At 38.2% G+C, this 23,934-nt stretch overlaps 1 protein-coding gene across 3 annotated transcripts in view; it reads right to left on the reverse strand.

The window, feature by feature from the left end:
- KCNT2 (potassium sodium-activated channel subfamily T member 2) overlaps positions 1–23,934 on the reverse strand; it is a 293,358-nt gene that overhangs the window by 69,922 nt on the left and 199,502 nt on the right. Inside the window, exons 15-20 of one of the 3 annotated variants that reach the window (XM_077824100.1) lie at positions 17,677–17,826; positions 13,470–13,699; positions 11,745–11,961; positions 9,296–9,401; positions 8,814–8,986; positions 4,039–4,110 (exon numbers count right to left, since the gene is read on the reverse strand). In XM_077824100.1, coding sequence (XP_077680226.1) covers positions 4,039–4,110; positions 8,814–8,986; positions 9,296–9,401; positions 11,745–11,961; positions 13,470–13,699; positions 17,677–17,826 — 948 coding nt within the window. The remainder of the gene's footprint in view (positions 1–4,038; positions 4,111–8,813; positions 8,987–9,295; positions 9,402–11,744; positions 11,962–13,469; positions 13,700–17,676; positions 17,827–23,934) is intronic. The other 2 variants (XM_077824101.1, XM_077824102.1) reach the window with 2 other exon arrangements.

The following is a 23,934-nucleotide window of genomic DNA, read 5'->3' on the forward strand; positions in this document are numbered from 1 at the left end:
TTTCTCTGGATGTCTCTCATGGAAAACCACAGAATAGTGAATATGAAATTAAAATTAACAGGGAACATCCTCAGATGGTACAAAATGATCATAGCTCCATTATTTTGATGACAGTTTACTCCAACGGGGTATATGCCCCAATATTTCTCTACCTCTTCAGTCATAACTCTAATACAATTGATCTTTTAGGTGCCTATTCTCATTCATGTTTGTATGCGTACCATCCTTTTTGTCAAATAGCAGAATCTTGCTGTAGGGTGTAAATCATAGAATCATAGAATATAAGGGTTGGAAGGGACCTCAGGAGGTCATCTAGTCCAACCCCCTGCTCAAAGCAGGACCAATCCCAAAAAATGCAGAGAAAATGTTAGTTTAAAGGAAATTCTGCTTTGACATTACTGCTTAAACCACTTTCTTCCACTGAGTGTGCACATTTAAATCATGTATTGAGATGAAAAATCCATTTCAAAGGTTTTGGTACAAGTCTAATGGCTTGTCTACACTACACCACTGTTTAGACTATGGGGTGTGAATAGCAGTGTGTACCAAAGTGCTGCACTGTAATTCCCCAGTTGGTTGCTGTGGGTGTGAACTGAAAGGTTCCTTGTTAGCATTAGTATAGTCCTGTTTGAAGAGGACAGTGTAGTTTCAGTCCAGCAAAGCACTAAGCACATGTTTAAATTCAGTGAGACTTCGCACACGCTTAAATCTTTGCAGGATTTGTGTCTAAGGCTATGCTGGATTGGGGGTCAAGCAGATATCAAAATCAAGCCTTAAATGAGCATTTGTTATGATTTTCCTTTGACTTTTGTGTATTTTTTACATACATGCAGTTTTTTAAAACAGTTTAGAAGATATGTATGCAGGTGAGCCTCTCTAATTTATAAACCATGTACTCTTTAATAGGCCACTTAAATGTCCCATTTAAATTATGATTTCCTGTGGAAAGCTGTAGTGTCCTATGTGTTAACATTTTATAAAATGTATAAATATCAAGGAATAAAGAAGAAGGGTTGGGATAAGGTATTGGGGTATCCACATTTTGTGAACTGTTCTTCGTGTATTGATTTTTTGCTTAACATTTAGTTGGATTTGATTTTTGTAAAGTTAATATGATCTTGTACAGTATGTAAAAAAAGAAGTATAATGTACATGCACAACACCAGCAATGACCGCACCACACCTTTAAGTAAGGGAAGCATTGGCCAGGCTTGCTGCTGGAAGGTAGCAGTGCTTTATGCGGGGGGAAGGTCAGAAAGGGCTGCAAAAAGGTAGAAAAAGTTTTGTGGTGCTGACTCGCCCCCAGGGGAATGTAAGGGGCAGAAGGCTTTAACGGTGCAAGGCCTGGCGTTGGAAGCCCTTTCTCCATGCAGTAGACAAGGCAGTACCCACCCTTCCTCTCCTGGAGGTGTAAATATCAGGTTTGGTTAGGACCTGCTGTGGGCATTGCGCTAGTCACTCCTTTTTTAGGGGGGCTGGGAAGGAATTTTTCACTTACCACCATATTGGCTTCAGTGGAGTGAGCATGGGTTTTTTTGCCTTCTCCACAGCCAGTGTCAGGGAAGACCTATTATGATGAGCACAAAAGGTGGTAGGCTATGGTGGTAGGTAGCAACTTATTGTGTAAGTGTGGGGTGGATGTCCAGTGTAGGTACTCCATAGGGAAGGCATCCAGTGACCATATAAATGGCCAGGTAAAGGACTTAAAAGGAGGTGCTGGTTAAAGGAACAGAAAGGGGGCAGTTGGGGCTCCTATGATTGGTACGGAAGGAAGCCAACTCCCCTTTCTTACAGCCTACCTTAACACTCTTATGAGAGGGGGTGGACAGTAAGGTCCAAGCCATGGGTTGGCTGGGGGACCTGGATGGAAAACAAAGGGGGGCTGGTGGAAGCCCCAGGTAGTTATTTGAAAAAATATGGAGTAGCCTGTACTGTATACTTTATCTGCCAGGTAGTCCCAGACCTCTAATATAAAGTCATGGCCTGATTAAATTCATATCAAGTGTCTCCTGTCCTCCTTTTAGTATAGCCAGACAAAATATATGGTGATATAGTGTAGTACAACTAGACAGGACCACTATGGTCATTAAACACATCAAGGAAATAGCCAACACTTGCACTTAGCCACAAACAGATCAAAGCAAATAATTAACTACTGAACTGCAAACTGTACAGTAAATAGTGGGGGTATTTTTGGAACAGTCAGCAGTCCATGAAAAATGAAGTTTGCATATATTACATTGTGAGTATGAACTAGAATTTATTGATTTTCACTTCAATATGTAACTTCTTTGTTTCTAAATGTTTATGTGCAAACCAATCATTTAAAACACTGGACATAATTTATAAACTGACAAGTCAGCTGACAGATTATAGAACATAAATGTATGTCAGTGTTACTTTACTCTTCACCTGCAGAGAAATTTGCACTGTCCTATAAATGAAACATCTCTACACTACAATTAGTGTAAACTGCAGAATACATCATATTACCACTAGTTTCAATATCTGCAAACTTGTTTTGTATTCAATAAATTCCAAAACTGATGTGAACCACTCAACAAGGAAGATAACATGACATTTCTTACAGGGTGATATAATGTATTCCTTTCCGAAGTAGTCCCAACAAATAGTAGTAAAGTTTAACTTTTTTTGTGGTTCATAAAACAGTTTGAAAACTCCATGTTTTTAATTACCTGGCTTAACTGTAGCTAAATCAACTATTCAGTTTCTGTGATTATTTTTTATAATTTCTGAATGATCACAAATCAAAGGTGACAAGATGCTGCTAAATATAATTACGTGCCAAGACCTTTCTTTGTTGTTTTTGAAGGCTGGAATGCAATGCATTTTAAGGCTATGTCTACACAGCCACCAGCAGTAAGCCTCCCAGCCTAGGTGGACAGGTTTGGGTTAGCAGGGCGCTCACACTGATGCTCTAAAAATAGCTTTGTAGCCATCACTGTGAAGCTGCAACTCAGGCTAGAACTTGGGCTTTTCTTCTGATGTGAGCTGGGAGGATCTCTGCTGTAGGATGTGTAGGCGTATCCTAAAAATTATAACTTCTATCAATGTATTATGAATGACAGTTTGTGTTGTCTGTCACTAAGGTACATTTCCAAGTATATATGTCTCCATTTACAATAGGCTTGATCCTTAGACATGCTGAACAGCTAGAACTGCTTTTGAAATTGATAGGTGAAATTGTGCCAATGTAGTCTATTGCAAATCCCCCCCCCCCCCCCCGACTTCCATAGTACCAATATTTCACAGAATAAGTATTGTAGATGCCCAGATGTCTCAGGATTGGGCCCTCTATTAGAGCTAATTTTTTGCTTTAGTGATGACTGTTTAGAAACAGGAATATACTGAAAATCTAATGAAAGAGTCTCTTCTAGTCTGAGTTCTAGCCTGACTCTTCAATCAGTGATGCCATTAAATCTAGATACTATTTTATAAATATGTAATAGTAAAGGGCTAGGTAGAAGTAGTAGGTGATATTTTCAAAGCAGTCCAGCGGTTTTAGAAGTAAGTTACTATTAGTGTGTCTAAATCTCATAACAAACGTTAACAATCCCAGCCAACAAGTAGGAGCAAAAATATGGCGGTTTCATGTAGGGTTAGACTAGAACTCAGTGGGAGCTGTTGGGTGCTCAGCATTTTTGACAATTTGGTAATTTTATTTGCGCCTTAATGGGGATTGGGGGGAGTAACTTTAGGCTTATTCCTGTTTTTAAAAAGCCTAGCCCTAGGGCCCATTTCACCTAGAGAGTCAACACCAAAGAAAGCGTTTAAAAAGACTGCCAGATCTGCCAATGTACTATATAAAGCAAAACCAGATAGTGACTCATTTTTGAGTGATTGAGATCCTTTGGCAGAAATCTGAAATTCCAAATTACAGCACCTTGACACAAACCATGCATGCAGGGATATTTTTCAAGTACTGTCACCACACTTAAACATGCAGTTACAAAGCACAGCACATGACAAACCACTGAACACTACAATGTTTAAAGTTCTGAGGATTATTTTACCTACTTGTCAATAGAGCCCACCATGTAGTAAACCATTGGGAACCAACAGATTGCATCCAGAAAATGCATATCTGGCCTAAGCAGCAGATGGGTTACAATGAAACACAACATCACAACAGTTGCATCTCCTCTGAAGAAACTGAATAAGCTATGTTAGTTTGTTTGGAAGAGAGAGGAGGGAAAAACTAGGAAAGGTTAAATAAATATTTTAGTAACATAGCAAACTATATTTCTGGACATCAACATTCAATGCTGTTTGCTTTGATCATGATGCAGCATGATCAAGTTTAAATGTGCTTTACATAAAAGTTGTTAGTCTTCTAAATCGGAAACTTTATGGCACAATCATACAGCAAATGCTTTATTTAAAGAAAAAGTATTGATGACTAAAGAGGACTTACTAAATTATATTCCAGTTCATGACCTTAAACATCTTTTTAATGAAAATGCTTAATGATTGGAACCAGATCCTCACCTAGTTTCAACTATGATAGTTCCATTAAATCAATTTTACACCAGCTATGGATCTTGCCTTATCATTTCTCCCTAAAAGTTATGCATTTTTCCCAACTGTCTGCATTTTTCTTTCCCTTCCACCTCTTCTAAAACAATAGTTGGCTACTTTTAACATTTTAATTGTTGCTTGACATACTAGAGTGGAAATAAAGGTCAAAGGTTAATTTTAATCTCAAATTTCCTTTTAAGAAAGGAAAGGTAAAATAGTTTTCTACTGTACTCTTTCTGTATTGTACTATAAGACTTACACCTTTTTCTTCTTTCTTAGGTACTGAAAGTACAGTGATAGCAGATGAAATTTTAATCAGCACGAAATAAGGACATGTCTAATCATGCACGCTACTGCAAATTGCCTCTGTTAACAAACTGCAAAAAAGATTAAGAGAAACTATTAAATCATAGCAAGGGATACTAATGCTAATTTACAGTGGGTGAAATCCTAACTCATTTTAAGTCAATGGCAAAACTTCCATTGACTTCAGTGGGGCCAGGATTTCACCCTATTGCCTTGAGATGTGAAAAATGTGGTGGACTGATTGCAGTGTCCTTATGGTTACAATATTTCAGCTGAATGTTTTACAGAGAATCTGCTTCAGCTACCTAGGCCATACCTTGCTAAGAGCTTAAGCAGAGACCACAGCTTTCATTTAATGTTGAGATGGTATAATTTTATGCTAACAAAAATGGCATTTTTTCAATCTTCAGCAAAAAGAAACTAAAATAATAAAAGTAACATATCAGAGGGTGTGTAAAAAAACCAAAACCATGAGCCCAAAACGAGAGTGTAGGAAAACACTAGAGGGCACTGTACACTTTCATGTGTGTTCTTAAAGGCCAGTCTTATTTGAAACTTGCTAACCACAATTTTAAAAGAATAGTTTTTATAGATCTCTTCTGGTGTGGGGGAGTTTATACTGTTCATTACAGGAATAAAGAGAACTATGATATACTAACACCATTATGTACTGTCCTACAAGAAATCTGTATTGAGGGAAGTGGAACCCACTTCAACTAATTTCAGATTCTGTAAAGTGAAACTATTTATAGTAGAGATCGGACAATGGCACATACACCCAGAGGAGAGTAGGGCCTGGAATCTGAACCAGGATTCAATTTATGCAGCTGGCTCTTTTTATCATGCAGCCTAAAGGTTCCAAGTTTGTACATGAATTGTTTACCTTGGACTTATTGAAACACTATAACATGGTCCAAAAGGTCTGCATCATGCTCATCATGTTAGGGAATTATTCTCTTCTATAGTACTAATGGGAATCAAGTGGGAAGTGTGCACTATTTCTGTAGCTGAATGGAATAATTGGAACAGATCATATATGCTCAGAAAACATAGCAAGAGGAGCAAGTTGGGAGGGATGATGCATACATGAAGCTGCTCATTGAGAATGGAAAATATATGGCTCTCTAAAGTACATAACTATAAATTTTCAACCCCCCTAAAATAAGCTGTGCTTGAACAGAAAGTGCTGATTAAAGAAAAGGCAAATAGAACCCCCCCCCCCCCCCCACACACACACACACCCATTAAAGGTCAGGAATTTTAAAGAAAACTAAGTGAGCTAGATGACATAAAGTGCAGTTTATGTGCAGGACTGTACTGAATTTTAAAAAAAGTGTGTATGTTATGAATTATGAACAGATATAGCAGTCCAGTCTCTCCTCACAGCTGCCAGCTGATTTCCAGTTTTATACTAGATGTGGGAAAACTGGCTAAGCCCAAATATTAACCAATCTGGACTGGACCCAATCTGCTCATGAGGTTTGAAATGAGTTTAGTTAAACTTTATCTCACTCTACTTTTTCTTCTGCCCTTTCACTCCCATTCCTGGCATTTTGCTGGTGGCATCTCAGCCTCCTGCTGTTCCTTCCTGAGGCTTCCCTTGCATTAGTGCCCCAAAATACATGTACAAATGGGAGGCCCCTTGAAGGTTTTCAGTACGCTGTAAGCTCTGTCTAAATACTACCGTGGAACCCCCAGCATGTGTCGTATGGGCTGAAAAAGCTCAGAACCATGGCCTGCTACTTCTGGGAGAAGAGGAAATGCTCCTTTTGGGAAAGAAGAGCTTTTTTTAGCCAACTTATGAAGACTCTTTCTTGTAAGGAAGGAAAAGAACTCCCAGCTACACCTTCTTGTCACATGTAGCTGGGTGACAGACATGGAGATTCTCTAATTAAACATCTTGCCTTGGGAGGGATCCAGAGCCCATCCTAATGGATTTCCATGAGTGGCAGTGGTGGCTACAAGCCTCTTTTGGAAAGTATTCCTGCCAGAAGAGAAGACACCTTCTCCCGAACAGAAGCTTGGGGCAGAGACAACTGATGGGGGATCATAGAATGGGGAAAATTCCAAAAGATTACAAATAAATATCTGGTATTTCAAGTGCTTATTGGAACTGAGTTTCTGGGTGTTTTGGAGTTTTACCACCTGTATACCACTTTATATTTTGTACAATACACTATATGACTCTGGAATGAAGCCATAGAAAGGAAGTTTGGTTTTTAGTGCACACAATCTGTTTTATGATCCCTTGTTTCCCCTTTTCCTGAAACCTAAATACCACATGTTACGTGTTCCACTGGCCCTTTTGGACCCCACTATCTTGATCTGACCTTTTCAGACTGGGAAATGCTTCCAGATACCAGGTGATTTCTATCAGTCATTGCAGCAGTAGAAGATGAATCATTACTGTGAGCGACAGCAGAAAGGAATGTCAGCGGCTGTGGCACAAAAGCAGTGAGTGCGCTACTTTGTGATAAGGTAAAGAGATTGTGAAATATCAGTCAGAGCACTGCCAGTCATTACACTGTGAGAGAGCAGATTGCTTAAGACTTGAAAAAAAGTTACTAGGTTTTGACCTTTATTTCCAACCTAGTATACCAAGCAACAATTACAATGTTAAAAGTAGCCAGGTATTATTTTGGAAGGAAAAGCAGAGTGCAGACGGTTAAATTATGTTATGAAACTAAAAATATGCACTTCGTTATCTGACCTCTTCTCCCCCCCGCCCCACGAGTCAATTTGCAAACTCAGAAACTGAAGCACATAATGCAGACAGACCCTTTTTAATGTGACAGGTCAGTGTGCCTGCATGACACACACCATTTTCAGCCATCACTATAAGGGGACAGATTTTGCCTTGCCCTGCCGTGGCATGGAAGTGCATAGACTGAGGTGGAGGAGAGTACAAGGAACATTCTGCCCTTCTTGTGTAAGAGCCAAGAACAAATGTAAACTCTTCATGGGGGGAACACAAGAAGGAACTGTTTCCTTCTAGTGTCTCCTAAGGGCATTGCGGAGGAGATGAGGCTATGGAAGGAACAGTTGTTCCCTGTGGTACAATTCCTCCTACAGCTGTTCCTGAGGTGATGAGGATCTACATCATCCTTAAATCAGGACTGTGACTTAATGGCACAACTGAGCCATAAGTTCATTAATGAATGTTTGTTCTTCTATGGTTTTATATGGCAATCAGTGGACAGAGATATTTCCCAAAGGGCACTTACAGTCTATAGTATTGATCATCTCTGAACTAAGCAGTAATAAAAAATCTGCTTAGATAGTATAGGCTCTGTCTTCTGCATTTAACTGATAGACCAGTCAAATACTACTATAATTACTATTTACTGTGCAAACCATACAACAAACTTGTTCAGAGGCCTGAGTGGGCTTAGATCTGAGGCAGTATCTTGAAAGGACAAACTGGCTCCTAATGTGCATGTCAGCAGTGTGAATAAAATAGTGCTCCCCTAGGTGCTAAGTGGGCTGGGAAAAGAGGATGCAGACCAGAAAGTGAGCAATTCAATCTACATCTGAAATGTAGAGAAGTTAAGATTACTTTCACATGTTAGATGCAATATTTAAATTGCAATTTATCTCCTAAAATTTTAGAATTGTAAAAGATTTTACAACTTATTTTATAATTAATAGTACTCCAATTTCTCTGCTTTTCCTTATAAACCTGGTGTTACCATACTGAAAACTGTATTGTCCTTGGTCCTGATTCCAACTCCCGCTGTAGTCATTAGAAAAGCTCCCATTGACTTCACTGAGAGTTATATTATGTCCTTACTGTAAAACACAATCAAAATATCATCCTTGTCTACACTCTTGCTTTAAAGGTGTATGTGCCACAATGTTTTTGATTTAAATTGGTCACATGAAATGTGACCATCAACCACAGACAACGCACGTATTGGGATTTAAACACTTATTTGTATAGTAAATAATTTTCTTATAAATCCACTTACGGGTTATCCAGAAGTAATACTATAGGGTTGAGTTCTTTCTTTGGTCTGTAATAAGCTCTGAGTGGAACAATAAAGTTGTATAAGCCATTTCCAGCTGTCTCTGCTGCAACTATAATCAATTTATTTTTGAATCCATAGGCTTTGGCATCTTCATAGTAGTTATGTTGGCACCCCTAAAACCAGTATAGAAAACAAAAACTCAGTGGCTTTGGATAGGAGTTGATATTCAGGGATAATAATATTAGAGGTGGTTTTTCACTTCCCAAGCTAAAATGTGTCAGTTGAAATGATAAAGAACTTAGTCTTGTCTGAGCTTCACAAACACCTGTTAGCAACACTGCATTTCAGCATTGGTTGTAGCTGAACTGGTGCTGAATGCTGCTTATCGGCAAGTGCAGACAAGGACAAAATTGTGTTCGGTCACAACAAACAAACAAGCCTTGTTTAACGCATATGTATATCCATCAACACAAACTCTTTACCTTGTCCAGTCTTAAACAACAAAATGGCACTTTTTCATGCAGCAGATGGCAAAACGTGGGAGAACTTCCAATATAAGGAGAGTAAGGAGGATAACCTTTAGCATACCTAGAAGAGTAGAGAAACAGTTCTGAATACTGTCAACAATTTAACGACTGTAGACCAAACAGGTCTAAATTTTTATTACTACTATTTGTGGAATAGCAAACATAGGCAAGTATTAATGTATATAATCATACATAACTAAATATGAAATTAAACAAAATAGATACAACTAGTGTTTGCCATATAAACAATCAAAACAAAACAACCCCTATTTCTAATAAAGATCAAAGGACCATAGCTTATGGCTTACAGGCATATATATAAAATCAGTAGTGATTTTATATCAGTAATAATAAGTGGTGACATTGTAAGGGGATGATATGGGTTATTTGTTGTTTCTTAGGGTGATAAGTTCCTCATCTAAACAACTTTAAGTGTCAGTCCACTTCCTGATGTCTTATGGCACCAGCATGGATTTTCAGCATAGAAAGTAGATGGACGGTGTTCAAGATATTTCTGGCTGCTACATAACACTTAAAAGTTAAACTGATCCTAATGCTGATCAGCTGAAAAATCTAAAACAATTTGTACAATTTGTAATAGCAACCTATATTGCAGCAAAAATGATTGAATCCAAGAGTTTAACCCTTTTCTGAATCCTGCTAGAGATTTATATACATAAGAATATCAACAATTATATTTGCAAGAGAATAGATGAACTGTAAATCCTTATACTTCAGGGTGTAAACAAACTGAAGTTTAGGAAGAAATTTCTCTTTTTGGCAGTACGTTCCATGATTCTACACTATAGATTTTCTTTCTTTTTTCTTTGAGGCATGTAGTAGTCATTTGAGCCCAGGTCCCTGGAAGGTCATGGGAGTTGTCATGCTCCAATCTTCCACCCAGCATCTTACAGACAACAGCTAGTACAGATCCAAAAATCCAAATTGAGGAACAAGCCCCACCCCATGTTCTGACTGGAAGAGCTCCAAGGATCCTGATTGGGATGCTGCCCCTATTTAAGTCAGATGAGGAAACTGGAAGTTGTCCATACAACTGGACTTCACACTGCCATGGACTCCTGGTTTCATGATTACCTGTTCCTGCCTTGTTTCAGAGTAACAGCCGTGTTAGTCTGTATTCGCAAAAAGAAAAGGAGTACTTGTGGCACCTTAGAGACTAACCAATTTATTTGAGCATAAGCTTTCGTGAGCTACAGCTCACTTCATCGGATGCATACTGTGGAAACTACAGAAGACATTATATACACAGAGACCATGAAACAATACCTCCTCCCACCCCACTCTCCTGCTGGTAATAGCTTAGCTAAAGTGATCACTCTCCTTACAATGTTCCTGCCTTCTGATTCTGACCTTTCAGTTTCCTGACTTGGTAACAGACTCTTGATCCCGGTCCTCTGTTTAGTCTCTTGTTTCTGATCTCCTGGCTTTCCAGCTTGGCCTGATTCTTGGTAATTGGCTCCTGGATCCTCAGCCCAGGCCTAATGCTAACCCCTAGGCCAGGTCACCCTTACCCTGTCCCTGACACAGAGACAGACCACAATGAGAAAGACCACTGATTTAATCCAGTATGGGAATTTTTATATTCCCATAAGTAATCCTATTCAGTCAAATTACTCACATGCATGAGTATTTGCAAGGATTGAGCCCTCAGTTTATTTCACTAATGCATTTTTAATTTCAGTAACAAACTAATAAACACTTGAATAAAACATTGTGGGTTTTTTTTGCTTTACTATTGCTGCTTTTTTGTTGCCAATATTCTTGCATTCACACTTTTACCACACAAGCTATACTATGCTGGAGAGTCCTGTGCAGTGCCCCACAACTGGCCCCTTTAAAGGTTGGAATCTGATCTCTCTCAGATGTCAGTGAACCTTCCTCTATTAAAAAGTCATTTCATTCTTCAGACTGAAATATTCAGTTTTGTTTCCTAGTCAGCTGAGTCGTGCCTGAAGTACTCCAAAAACTATGTGCTATAGGGAGACATTGCCAGGTATGTGAATTTGTGTGTGTTTATGAAATAACTTTAAAATTCCAAACACAACAAGGTCTTTGTTATTGAGTATCACAGATGTCCAGCATGAGTTGGAATGTTTTTCTCATTTCAAAATAGCCTTAAGAAGCTTCGACCAATTCATGATTGCACTTTTGAAGAGGAAATCACTTCGCCCTTGGGCCACGTATCTAATCACTACAAATGATGTGATAGGATCACGCAGAAATTTGGTACACTTTTGTTTCTTATTAAATGGAATATCACTAATCAGAAAAAGAGCTGCAATCCTGTCCCCATTGACTTCAATGGGAGCAGAACTGCACTCTACATTTACTCAGTATTAGCATCTATGAATAGTAATGTCCTGTTTACATTAACTGTACATACTCTAAACCTGTAGAAATGTCATCATCTGATGGAGTAGTTTCATCCTCTGACTGGTCACTTAGAAGATCACATGTTTGAAGTGATGAGGAATCTGCAACCTCCAAAACAGGTGCTATGCTAGATCTTCTGCCATCTTTACTTCCCTCTGAAGGAAGGGTTAGGGTAGGTCCACTGGAAGATCTACATCCTGTATCTTGTAAATCTATAGCCACGGTCCCTGAATCATCATCAGAAACAGCTCTCAATGTGCAAGTCAATTAAGCGTTTAAAAAAGGGTAAATTATGCTTATTATGGATGATCTAAAACAGAACCAAATATTCAAATACTGTCTGTTTTGTCTATGTATAAAAACTACATTAAAATATAATGTTTACGCTACATCCAATATAGCCTTACAGCACTGAACAATATACAAGGCAGTTTCTCATAATAAGGTAATACATTATTTTTTCCAAATACATATCAGTCTATGGCATTTAAAAACATGTTCCATGCAATCAGGCTGTGAGAATATGCACAAATAAATTGCAGGTTATATTGAATTTATGAATGTTGTTATATATCCATAATAAGGAATTTGACTTAATAAATCTGAATATTATAACCAGAGAAACATAAGATTTCCAATTGTGTAAATGAGATCAGAATTTGACACCTTGACTCTTAATGCCTTTATTCTTCCTGGTTCTGTTACATAATGTTTTTGGAAACAAAATAGAGTCTGATGAGTTGTTTGTTGGACTAAAAGAATGTCTGGAGTTTTACCTCCTAACTTATGCCAGTAAGAGGTACTGCTTCCTAGTACAAGAAATGGGAATAATCCTGATTGGACTGATTAGCGTCTAATATTAGGCCAATTTGTAGTAAATTAGCTTGTGATATTCATATGAATGTACAAACCATGGAATTCATCTTTTGACATATGGGATTTCATTGCACGAGATATTTTAGACTGTTGGTACATTTTAGCTAGATTGCCATCAAATGTTTGTCTTTGATTATGACTTACAGTGTTTAGACAGCAAGAGATTGCAGCCTTTTGTGACTAAACACTTTCAGTATTTGCATACAGGCCTGAGTTTTGGACTCTGCCAAGCTACGCTCAGTGGAGAAGAAGGGAATCAATGACACAAGTGGTTTTGTGACATTTTTAGGCTCCCATCCTAATCCTGGCACTAGCTAGGGTAATAGCTATCTTAGGCACTAGCTTTTGATCATCTGTCTGTGGCCCTAAAGGGTCACCCCAGGCACATCCTTTTTTCCGCTTGGACATGCCCTTTCAGCTTGCTGTGTGACATGGGAGCTGGTGCGGTTGCTTGATCACCTGGATGTTCTTCCATGCTGGGGGACCTCTTCACTGGCTTGTTAAATGGATATTACAGCTACTTTGCACCACCTGGGATCTGGTCTGAACTTTGTGGATTTTTTAAATAATCTTATGAGTTTCCTTGGCAAGTGGCTTGTTAGATAGTATTCTCATTTGCATAGATTTGTCTGTGATGTTGTATTTCTGTATACAGCAAGAGAATGCCATTTATGTTGATATTGTTGGGACCCTTTTATTTTTTTTAATTAAATATATACATTTAAACCTAATGAAGGAACATGTTTTCCATCACCTCAGGCTTTTTCTTTTAAAATCGCTTTACAGTTATAGAGTAGTACATTTTTGAGCTTTCTTTTCTATAGTTTCAGAATATTTTATAAGGTTTACCTGTACTTACCCATACTGGCAATTACACTGTGCAAGGGTAACCTAGAAGGTCCATGATAGTATGACTTGGATTCATTATTTTTTCTATGCTGTTCTTGCTTTTTAAAAGCTGAATTTTCTTCTTTGGTGATGTTGATATAAAAACATATGTCTGTAGAGCTCATAATATATCGAGGGCCTGGATTCAGCAAAATGTTTTTGTTATCTTCCCTCCTAACACCAATCAGACAGACTCCAAACCTTAATTAAAGAAGGAAAATACATGGTTTATTGAATGTAACTCAACAAAACACAAATTGCAGATTACAATAATGGATCCTTAATTTAGTCTCACTTACATGCTGCAGAGTCAAAATGTGCACATTCTTGGAAAATAAATATTTGAAAATACAGTATTTAACAAAATTATTCCCAAAACTGGCCATCTGTGATCAAGCACAATTCCTTGGGACTTATGAATCCCAAAGCACTACAAAAACTTTTTTATTCTATAGCAGTATACTTCCGATGTTGAGCCAGTTAATTTCTGATATCAAACATATAGTCCCTTCTGAGAATACAATACACTTATGGAACTCTGTTAATTCAGCACATTAAGCTGTTCCATTATTCACCTGTCAATGGAATTGTTTTCAAATTTCCTCCTCCTCCCCCCATAATTTAGTCTTATTCTTTTTGATCAATAGTAGAAAATAAGGAATTAAAACGACAGCCTCTGTTCTCATTTTATAACGTTGAAAATGAACTCTTATATATGCATATGATTGCAGGATAAATTAAATTTGTACATTCATCTTACAATATTTAAAAACTCTAATAATCTATTTATAAACTTTTTATCAATTGATTAATTTGAGTAGAAACCACCTTTTTTACCAGAATGAAGGTAATATGCATGAAACTGACATTTGTGCATGCATACTCAGCATAAGCTTGTACAAACGTGTTCAAAATATGTCAGGATACATCTGAGGTTGAGGTGATCTGAAAATATAGCCTAGATTGTCGATAAATGAGGTAAGACTGATGAATCCGACCCTAATTTCTGAGGATGGGACTGTGGAATGTTTGACCATTAATAGATGTTGGGGGGGTGGGGTGGGAGGAATGATTCCTGGATAAAGAAATGGAAAGGTTGAATGTTGATATCTGCAGTGTGCAGGAGACATAATGGAATTTGAATGATGGGAGCAAAACTCTGACCCATAGTGGTCAGATCTTTTGATTGCTGCACTACTGTGATGCATCTGACAAGCACATTGATGTTGCTCTGGTTTTGTCTTTGAAAGTGCAATCTGCCATACTGGCAGACTTGCTCTCCATACTGGATAGCCACTATTTTCAGTTTAAGGTAGAATGTGTGGTAATAGTGCATATGCTCCAGCTGATGCAAGGCCTGATGTGAAAAAGATGCTTTTTATGCCACATTAAATGACATTGTATGTAGTACATCACTCCAACTTCATATTGTCGTAGTAGGAGATATGAACATGAGAACTGGTCATGATAGAACTGAATTTGAACTGGTACCAGGACCTTACAGTTTATCAGAAGAGAGATCAGATAATGGTGTGTGTCTACTTGAATTTGCTTCCACACATGAACTATTTTCAATGTCTACCTGGTTTCAGCACAAGAATTGCCAAAAAGTATACATTTTGTATCCATGGGGCAACAATGCAACCATGGGTTTTCAAACCAGAATGAGATCCTTAACTACACTCATTCAGGATGTGTAAGAATTTACAAGTGCTGCTGTTGCTCCGGAATCTGACCATCAAACCCAAATAGCAACCAGGATGATCTCTTAATAAAGTTTGAGAGATACATATCTAATATATCACGAGTTCTCAAACTGGGGGTTGTGACCCATCAGGAGGTTGCAAGGTTATGATGTGGTGGGTTGTGAGCTTTCAGACTGGATGCACGGCCAGAGTTGAGTCAGTGAGAGGAGGAAATGGGCAATAGAGAAAAGTCTTGAGCGAGCAGTCAAGAGGGCCCGTCAGAATGCTCATACTCAATGCTGGAATAGTACAGTGCAGTGTAATGATGAAGCCTCTGAAAGACATGACCAGAAATGTGTATCTGAGATTCTGAAGGCCCTCATTGGGTATACATTCTTGCCTCTTCCATCAGTTAAGGACAAAATTGGGAAATACTGCCAGCATATTGATTCACAATTTAAGCATTGGAATGCATATTTTTGTGAATTAGTGAACAGATCACCACCAGCATGTAAACTATAACTTAATCCCAAAAATAAATCCAACAGAAAAAAAGCCAGAGATATCAGAGGAAGTGATGCTTGTGGTCAAACCGTTATGAAATGATAAAACACCTGGTGTTGACTATTACATCAGAACTTCTTATGAGTGGAGGCCTATATTTAGTGCACTGAATTCAAAGAGTTGTCTTAAAAGTTTGGGAAACCAGCCACATTTCAGAAGAAAGCAAAAGGGCTGCATTATCTCTTTTAAAAAAGAAGTGATCAGCTTGATCAAATTATTCGGGTAATAACACTGCTGTCAGTCCCAAAGAAGGTATGTTCGAACCAACTGAAATATTGTCTCAAACCAAAAATGAGAGACAACCATTCTGACTTCCATACAGGTCAATCTACAATCTGCACTATATATATATTATCTCTGGAATGTTACTGAAAAATGACTAGACTGATGAAAGGAAATTAATATTATGCTTATAGAATTTGCAGCGGCTTTTGTCTCAGTGCATTGCAGCACTGTGAACACTGCTATATCAGCATGGGGTGCCTAGCAGAGGAACTGTACCATGGTACATCTATCTAGCTGTGTAAGGGTCAATGGTTGTATTAGACAGGTTTTCAACAGAATCAACGATTTGCCAGGAATGCATTCTCACGTACATTAAATAATGTTCCAATAGACTATCTGATCACAAAGCAGATTGAGGTCAACACAGGAGGTGTGAAATTTAAAAATTCATCTTCAGAGGCTCTCAAGTATGACGATGATATTGCTTTACTAGGAGAGATTATGACTGACTACAGCTAATGCTGCAAGAGTCATAAACTGTAGAATTTATTAGACTTAAGATGTGGGTGAAAAAAACAAAGCAATGCATGTCTCCTATAAAATAAACTACTAACCTGCCAATGCTGCATGTAGATGGCAATGGCACTGAATGAGTCAATAGTTTTATCTGGGTAATTCGTTTACAGCAGGAGATCCAAGAAGTTCCACATTAGCTTGGTCTTGTGTCAGTGGCATTTCAGCATTTTCAAAGGACTCTGAGTGGTGGGATGTCTATGTGACAACTAAGATATGAGTGTTCAATGTGGTAGTGATGACAACCCTGTTACATGAAGCAGAAACATGGCATTTAAGAACAACTGAGAGGAGGATACTAAACACTTGTCAGTGTGAAAAGTTATGGCAAATTCTTAACATCCATTGCTTGGATTTTGTCACAAATGAGAAGATACTTAAGATCCTGGCAAGTTGCAACCTTGCACCGGTTGAGAACAAGATGACTGCAATGGTAGGGTCATGAAGAAGAAGGTATGCTTTAATAGAAGACTTATCAAGCTGAGGTTGAAGGGAGTAGAGCACAATGCTGACCACAAATAAGGTTGAAAGATGCAATTTTGAGGGATTTAAGAAACCTAAATCCTCCCATACTGCCTCTTGACAAAGGAAGAAGATTCGCAAGGGTCCATTCAAGATGGAAGCCCATTCTGTGCACTGTAGCCATGTGAATTTTGCTCATGATTCATCAAATATATACTTAGCCTTTGACAGCTGTGAAAGATCCCGTTCCGACAGAGAAGATATTTTAAGCATTCTTTAGATTCTATCCAGGAAGAAAGCATTTAAGTTGTATCAGCTAGGGAAAGGATGTATTGAATGTCTAGTTTTTATAACTCCATATCGAGATGTTGATCTCCTGACTGTGATGTACATTCTTGATATCTGCCTAGATAGAACTAATCTCTTTTTGCCTTAAGGTTAGGCTTATACATATAGACCAACACCAGGTTTTTTTTGATACTCAAAACTGGCAGGAGAATACAGAAGTCCCATAAATTTACAAGGGTCAGCAGCTATTTAAAACCAGAAGCAAAAGCAATACATTTGGTGGTAGTGACAACACAGAACAATGCAGTACAATATTTACTCTATGGATGCAACATACATGAAGATTCATCTGAACTTATAATCCTTTAATAATAAACATACTTTTTATGTGCATGGAAAGAAGCATATGTAAAGCTCTTTCCCTCATATTCAGCAAAAAACGTACTGTCCTCCAGATTAATGTGATACACTTCATTACCAGAGTATCTGCCGTACATTTTCTGCCACTGTTCTGGTGATTGTTGACCCTCCCTGAAACACACAGAAAATAAGAATAATTTTAAACTTTGATGTAAAAACATCTAATTAATCATAGCAGTATCTAATGGCAATAGTTTCTACAGATGTCTATTAGAAAGGCCCCATGAGCTAAACTGAAAGAAATATTTGCTTAGTAGCAGGGATGAGCAGATATTAATTTACATGAATTAAGAAACATTCTCTGTTCTAAAGTAATGGGTGTATTAAAAGTATTTCTACACTTTCTTGATAGCGAAGAGCAGAGACAATGTGAATTTCAAGTAATCCAGTCATAGTAAGTACATTAATTGCTATTGATATACATTTCTATTAATACAAAAGAGCTGGCATTTGATCCTCATTAAAGATTATTAAGAAATTTTCAAAAGAATTAGTGGTGTGAGGTCCAGGTAACAAGGTAACTCGCCTCATATACTACTGACTTTTAGCAAATGTGTGTCAATCTGGCTGTGGGCAAATACCCCATTTGGAGTTTTGGTTTTACTGTGTTCAGTATTTTTAGCCTAATCCTAGATAGGGCTATTTAGTTACATGTTTATTCCTACCTTGTGCTTTATTCTGACTCCCCAGTTCAGAACAGGCCACTTCTTTACCAATCTAAATCTCACCTGACCTTTTACTTCACATCAACCAAGTAGCCTGCTTGTGCTCACATGAAGCCACAATGGACATGTGCTCAGCCATCCATCTATGCAATTGTAGGATTAGGTTCTATGGCTTCAAACTTGCTATGACATCAATGTGGACAGACCCTATGCCTATGTGGAACTCCACTGACTTAAGACCATATGAAGCTCCACTAATGGTTCCCATTGCATGGACCCTTTGCAGGATCAGGGTCAAGGGGATCAGGATATAAGTAATTATTTATCTTGTAGAGCTGAGATCAAAATCCAACCTAAAGCACGTTGCTGGGGACTGAACAATTTCAGTTTACCAAAAAATATTTTTGCCTTTCTTTCTGAAATTTATACTTCCTCCCAACACCTAATGTACAAATGTTTTGTTTCTTTTCATGAAGAATTTTGTAATTAATATATATAATTTTGAACCATTTTGAAAAGCAAAACTATAAGATTGATATTTCATACAGATTTGTGAAGACAAAAATAGAGTAAATAAAAACTAAAAAAAAAACTGTAAAAAGATATAACCATCTGCATATAACTCAATATTCCAATAAGCTTAGTGAGTCTATCAGCAATTTACCTACTTGATGCAGGGACTATGCATTTCTCTGTGAATGTCTATTTCACCTTGTTGCAGTGTTTAAAAACATATTAACCATTCCAATTTCTCAGATGAAATATTCATAACATTGTAGTTAAATGCATGTTGTACAGGCATAGCAATCATAAAAATATTAAGTAATTATTAACCTGCCCAGCAGCACACACTGGATTTTTTTGGATTCTATATGTAAACTGAAATTTGGATACATTTTAAAAAGTTAAGGAACAGTATCTCGTTGGATGTGTTCACGTACATTATCTTCTGGTTACATAGTGGAACAAAATTCTTTAGCTTCTGTTGCAAAGTTGGTCCTCTAATCAACCTTTATCTCTGATGGACCTTGGTCTACTCTTCCTACTTCCATAGCTTTCTAAGTCCATGTCTACACTTACCGGTAAATCAGCACTGCTGAGATGGATGTAGCGGTGTTGATTTAGCAGATCTGGTGAAGACTCTCTAAGTCGATGGCAGAGTGCTCTCCCGTTGACACAGAATGGTGTAGACACTGCATTAAGTCGACCTAAGCTACGTCGACTTCAGTTACGTTATTCACGTAACTGAAGTAGTGTAACTTAGGTTGATTTTACCACCGTGGTGTAGACAAGACCTAATTGTTTCTCTAGCCTTCTTTGCCCATCAACCCCCTTTGACTTGACAGTCTCTTGCTCTTCACAATGTCCCTCTAAACTTCTTCAAATAGCCCTTCCAACATTCACCAGGCTCTTTCTAAATCTTCCTAACCCCATGGCTTGTTTCCAGATGCAGTATCTCTGAAGCTAAAGAGGTAATGTTATTGTTATTAATATAAAGAGGATTATTTATTGAGGTCACTGGACACAAGCAGAACCTGTAGCATACTCTATCTCGCACCCCTCCCCCCCACACCACAGAAATTAAATGCACCCTGTGCTGCCTAGCATCACTTCAGCATGTCTCCCTAGTCATGGTCTGAGTTATGGAAAAGAGTATTACACTACATCAGATCCCTGTCTGATATTCACCAAGCCCTCCCTGCTCTAAACTCTTCTTATGACCCTTGCATGCCCTTCTACTCTACCTTTCTCCCCACCTGGAATTTATTCTGGTCTCTGCATGGAATTTCCACACTTTGCCTTCTGTTTGCAGTACAGTGACTTTTATATTGCTCTACAGCATTGAAAACACCCTTGATAGTTTTAAAAAATGAAAGGCTGTGCATCCCTCTGTATATGAAATAACCAAGAAGATGAAGACAGTTAAAGTGCAAAGTACTATGTTAGGGATATTATAAATAATTATTCTATTATTCCAATTTTTGGGGGTATTGGGGAAGAAGCCCTACCATGCCATCACTTGTAGTGCAAAGCCTGCTTCTTTATTTTTCAGCACAATCAACAAGCATGCATTCAATAATCAGACTTACAAGATATAGTACAAAGTTTCATACATATAACTATTGTTTATTTTTCAAGGTTTAAAATGGACAGGTGAAGTAATGTAAATACAGTGTTATGGGCTTCTTTTTTTAAATGGAGGGAAATAGAATTTTTTATGGTTTATCAAATATTTTAAACTTTGAAACGTTTTGGGAGAAGGAAGAGTGATAGGTGATTCAATGGGAGCCATTTGGAGACTACTGACACGCATTTTATTTTCATGATAAGAACAGGGTTGTCAGTATTTGCAGTAAAGCTGACTTGTTGGTCCCTTCTTTCTATCTCAAAATTAAGCTACCAGATGGTGGTCTAGGACGCAAGAGATTATGGGCACTACAACTGCTGATTTGATAATACCCCCCTTCTCCCACCAGTGATGTTGTACAGGATGCAGGTAGCATGACCAGCTACTGTATATTAACCTCATCCAATGTTCTAACAGTTGGGGATCGGGAATTGAGGATCCTGGGCAAAAAACTGAGCACAGATAAATTGCTTGAGGCATCTTTTAACACTCAGTGATATCACATACTGAGCATGTAATGTGAAAACAACAAATATGAGGGTAATTAAGGCTTAACACATAGTTTGGGAGGTTGCAATTAGAAGTTTTGGATGTTAATCTGAAAATGGTAGCCTCTATGTATAAACTGACCTGTTCCAACTGGGAATATCATCCCAATCCACTTGGATCGAACCACATTCTCATAGGAGATGTCTATACTACAACTGTGAGCATGCCTCCCAGCCCAAGACTTGTGCTAACTTGAGCTAGCCATGTAGACGTTCCAGCAAAGGTGCTGGTTTGGGCGGTCAGGTGTTCTTGGATTTGGGCAGCTAGTCTGTGCTGCCCTCTATGCTGCAGTATCCACACTACTATATTTGGTGTGTTAGCTTGAGTAGAGCTACCATAAGTCTGTGTACCAGGTTGGAAGGCTGTCTCTTAGGGTATGTCTTCACTATCAGGGCTTTAATGTGGCTGCATAATCATGGCACCAGCTCTCTCCCAGGACTATAAAAAAACCCACCCCCACAAGGGGAGTAGCTACCAGCACTGGTGAATGTTCAAAACTGCCACTTCACAGCGCTGAAACTTGCAGCACTCAGAGGGATGTTTTTTCACACTCCTGAGCGAGAAAGTTGCAGTGCTGTAAAGTGGCAGTGTAGACAAGGCCTTAGTGATGTGTTTTTGACCATGGTGCTTTTAAAAATATACCATTACTAGGACCCACATCCCCTGTACAAGAAACCAACTTAGGTAGACAGGAAGGAACAAGAGTCTTTCTGTCAAATGTTAAGATTATAGTACCATAGGCTACTGTTGTTTCTGCTCAGGTACAACCACCACAAGGCTTTGCCTGCTGTTCTTTGCATGATTGTGACCTTTCCACATTGATACAGTCAATTAAAACTTAATCTGATTCATGCTAAATGTTTCTATTACACAGGGGTGAATGTTAAATGTGTCTCCTACAGGTTCGGAGGGCAGCTTCCCCCCCCCCCGCCTCAGTGGAAGGGGTGGGCCTGGGGGGATCAGCGTCCCCCAGCCAGCCCACCCGCGCTGCCTGGGGCTCCAGCCGGCCCCAGAGTAGCTGCTCCTTTTGTCCCCTCTCCCCCCCCGCATTGGTGGGCCACCAACGGGGGGTGGGGGGCGGGGTGCAAAAGGAGCAGCGACTTTAAAGCGCTTTAAAGTCAGCGGTACGGACCGGTACAGGCGGCCACTTTTTACTGGTACGCTGTACCAGCCCGTACCACCTTACTTTCACCTCTGCTATTACAGCTAATCAATGAATGTATGCGTTTAGGACAGGAAACAATCATCAGTTTTTATTTCCTGTCTTGCCTTATTTCAAATCTCTTTAGAAAATCCATGTCACTACCAATCTTTTTATTAATTTTTATTTCTGATCCAAAATATTTTTGGTCTTCTTTCCTGCCTTCATACTCTGTGGAGCACAATCTCAAAGACACATAATAATGCATTTATTAAAAGTTGCCCTGGAGGATACAAAATAAGCTTGCTTCAAAAAACTCACATAACATCTGCTATTTTAAATTATTTTCCTCACAGTGGTTATGCCACTAACTACAGCTGGAAAATTTCAGTCTCTCTCTTATTTTGGTGACCAATGACACTCAATATTATAAAACCAAATTCTGAATTGAAATGCATAGTTTCTGAAGATTGTGCCACCCTAACACTAATCTGTGCCAGTGATCCAGTTATTTAAAGGTGAAATGTTCCTTATTCCATTAGCAATCCCTTCCCCTACTGTATACATGATATCTATTCATAGTCAGGTGTTTTTGCATCATAAGTGAGGGGTTATATTCCCAGATGTAAGTTTTGAAAAATTAATGTAATGCTAAACTAGTATAAAACTAGTATAGAAAATAACATCCATTTTTATTGTACTGTTACTGATAGACAAAGTATCATGAGATAGTAGAATAAGAAAGCTAGAAAAGTAATTCTAATATAAAAAATAGTGCCATATTTTTACTTTTTCCCCCTAAAATAAAATGTTTCACCTGGTTAAAGTCTGCTTGGTTCCAGTTAGATGTCTAAAAGCTTCCCAGGGTGCTGTTCTGCAAAGATCACATGAAGTTCATCAATTCAGAAATGCTATTATCTTTCAACATGTTTGTTCTATAACAAGTTCTAGTAGCAGACTGTATTTATTACTAGGTTAGAAATAGATAAAAATGGTCAGCTTTTTAAATCTGGTACAAAATAAGGCTTCTAGTTTAAAAAAAAAACAAAAACAAAACATGCTCAACTTTACTCATTTGAGTAGTCCCATTTAGTACAATGAAGGTTACTCACATCTCACATGCTTAAATCTAATATACTCATATAGAGGCCCAATGCAATTCACACTGACGTCAATGGAAAGACTCCCATTAACTTCAATGGTAGTTTGATCTGATTCCATATTGTTTAAAAAACTTTATAGAGAAATCAGAAATGAAGATGAGTTTCATTTACATATATGTATGTTTAAAACCTATATTATTTTTCTGTGGAAACATTATTACTAAGCTAGTGCAATACAACTTATTTTGATGCATGCAACTAGCTGCAACATGCTTATTTTGCTGCATGCAACTAGTTGTATTCATAACAGGTGTCAAACTATTTAATATTCATAGCAAATTTAATCCTTTTCTTTCTGTTCACAATCCAATTTTGGTATGTACAAGGGTTAAAGCTGTTCACCAGATAGTGTGATAGACAGTTGAGACTAAATTGTTTTAGTCTGTGGGTTGCTCATGAACTGTTTGGATTCAGCTGTTCCCTAGGCATTATCCCTGGCTGTGTAAGTGGTCACATGAGTCACCTGGAGTGAAATCCTAGCTCTGAAGTCAATGGGAGTTTTGATATGGAATTCAGTGAAGCCAAGATTTCACCCATGGTATTGTTTCTGCTCCCTGACCTAAATGAATAAGA

Source organism: Eretmochelys imbricata, chromosome 8 (genome assembly GCF_965152235.1).
Source record: "Eretmochelys imbricata isolate rEreImb1 chromosome 8, rEreImb1.hap1, whole genome shotgun sequence".
Classification (NCBI taxonomy): Eukaryota; Metazoa; Chordata; order Testudines; family Cheloniidae; genus Eretmochelys; species Eretmochelys imbricata.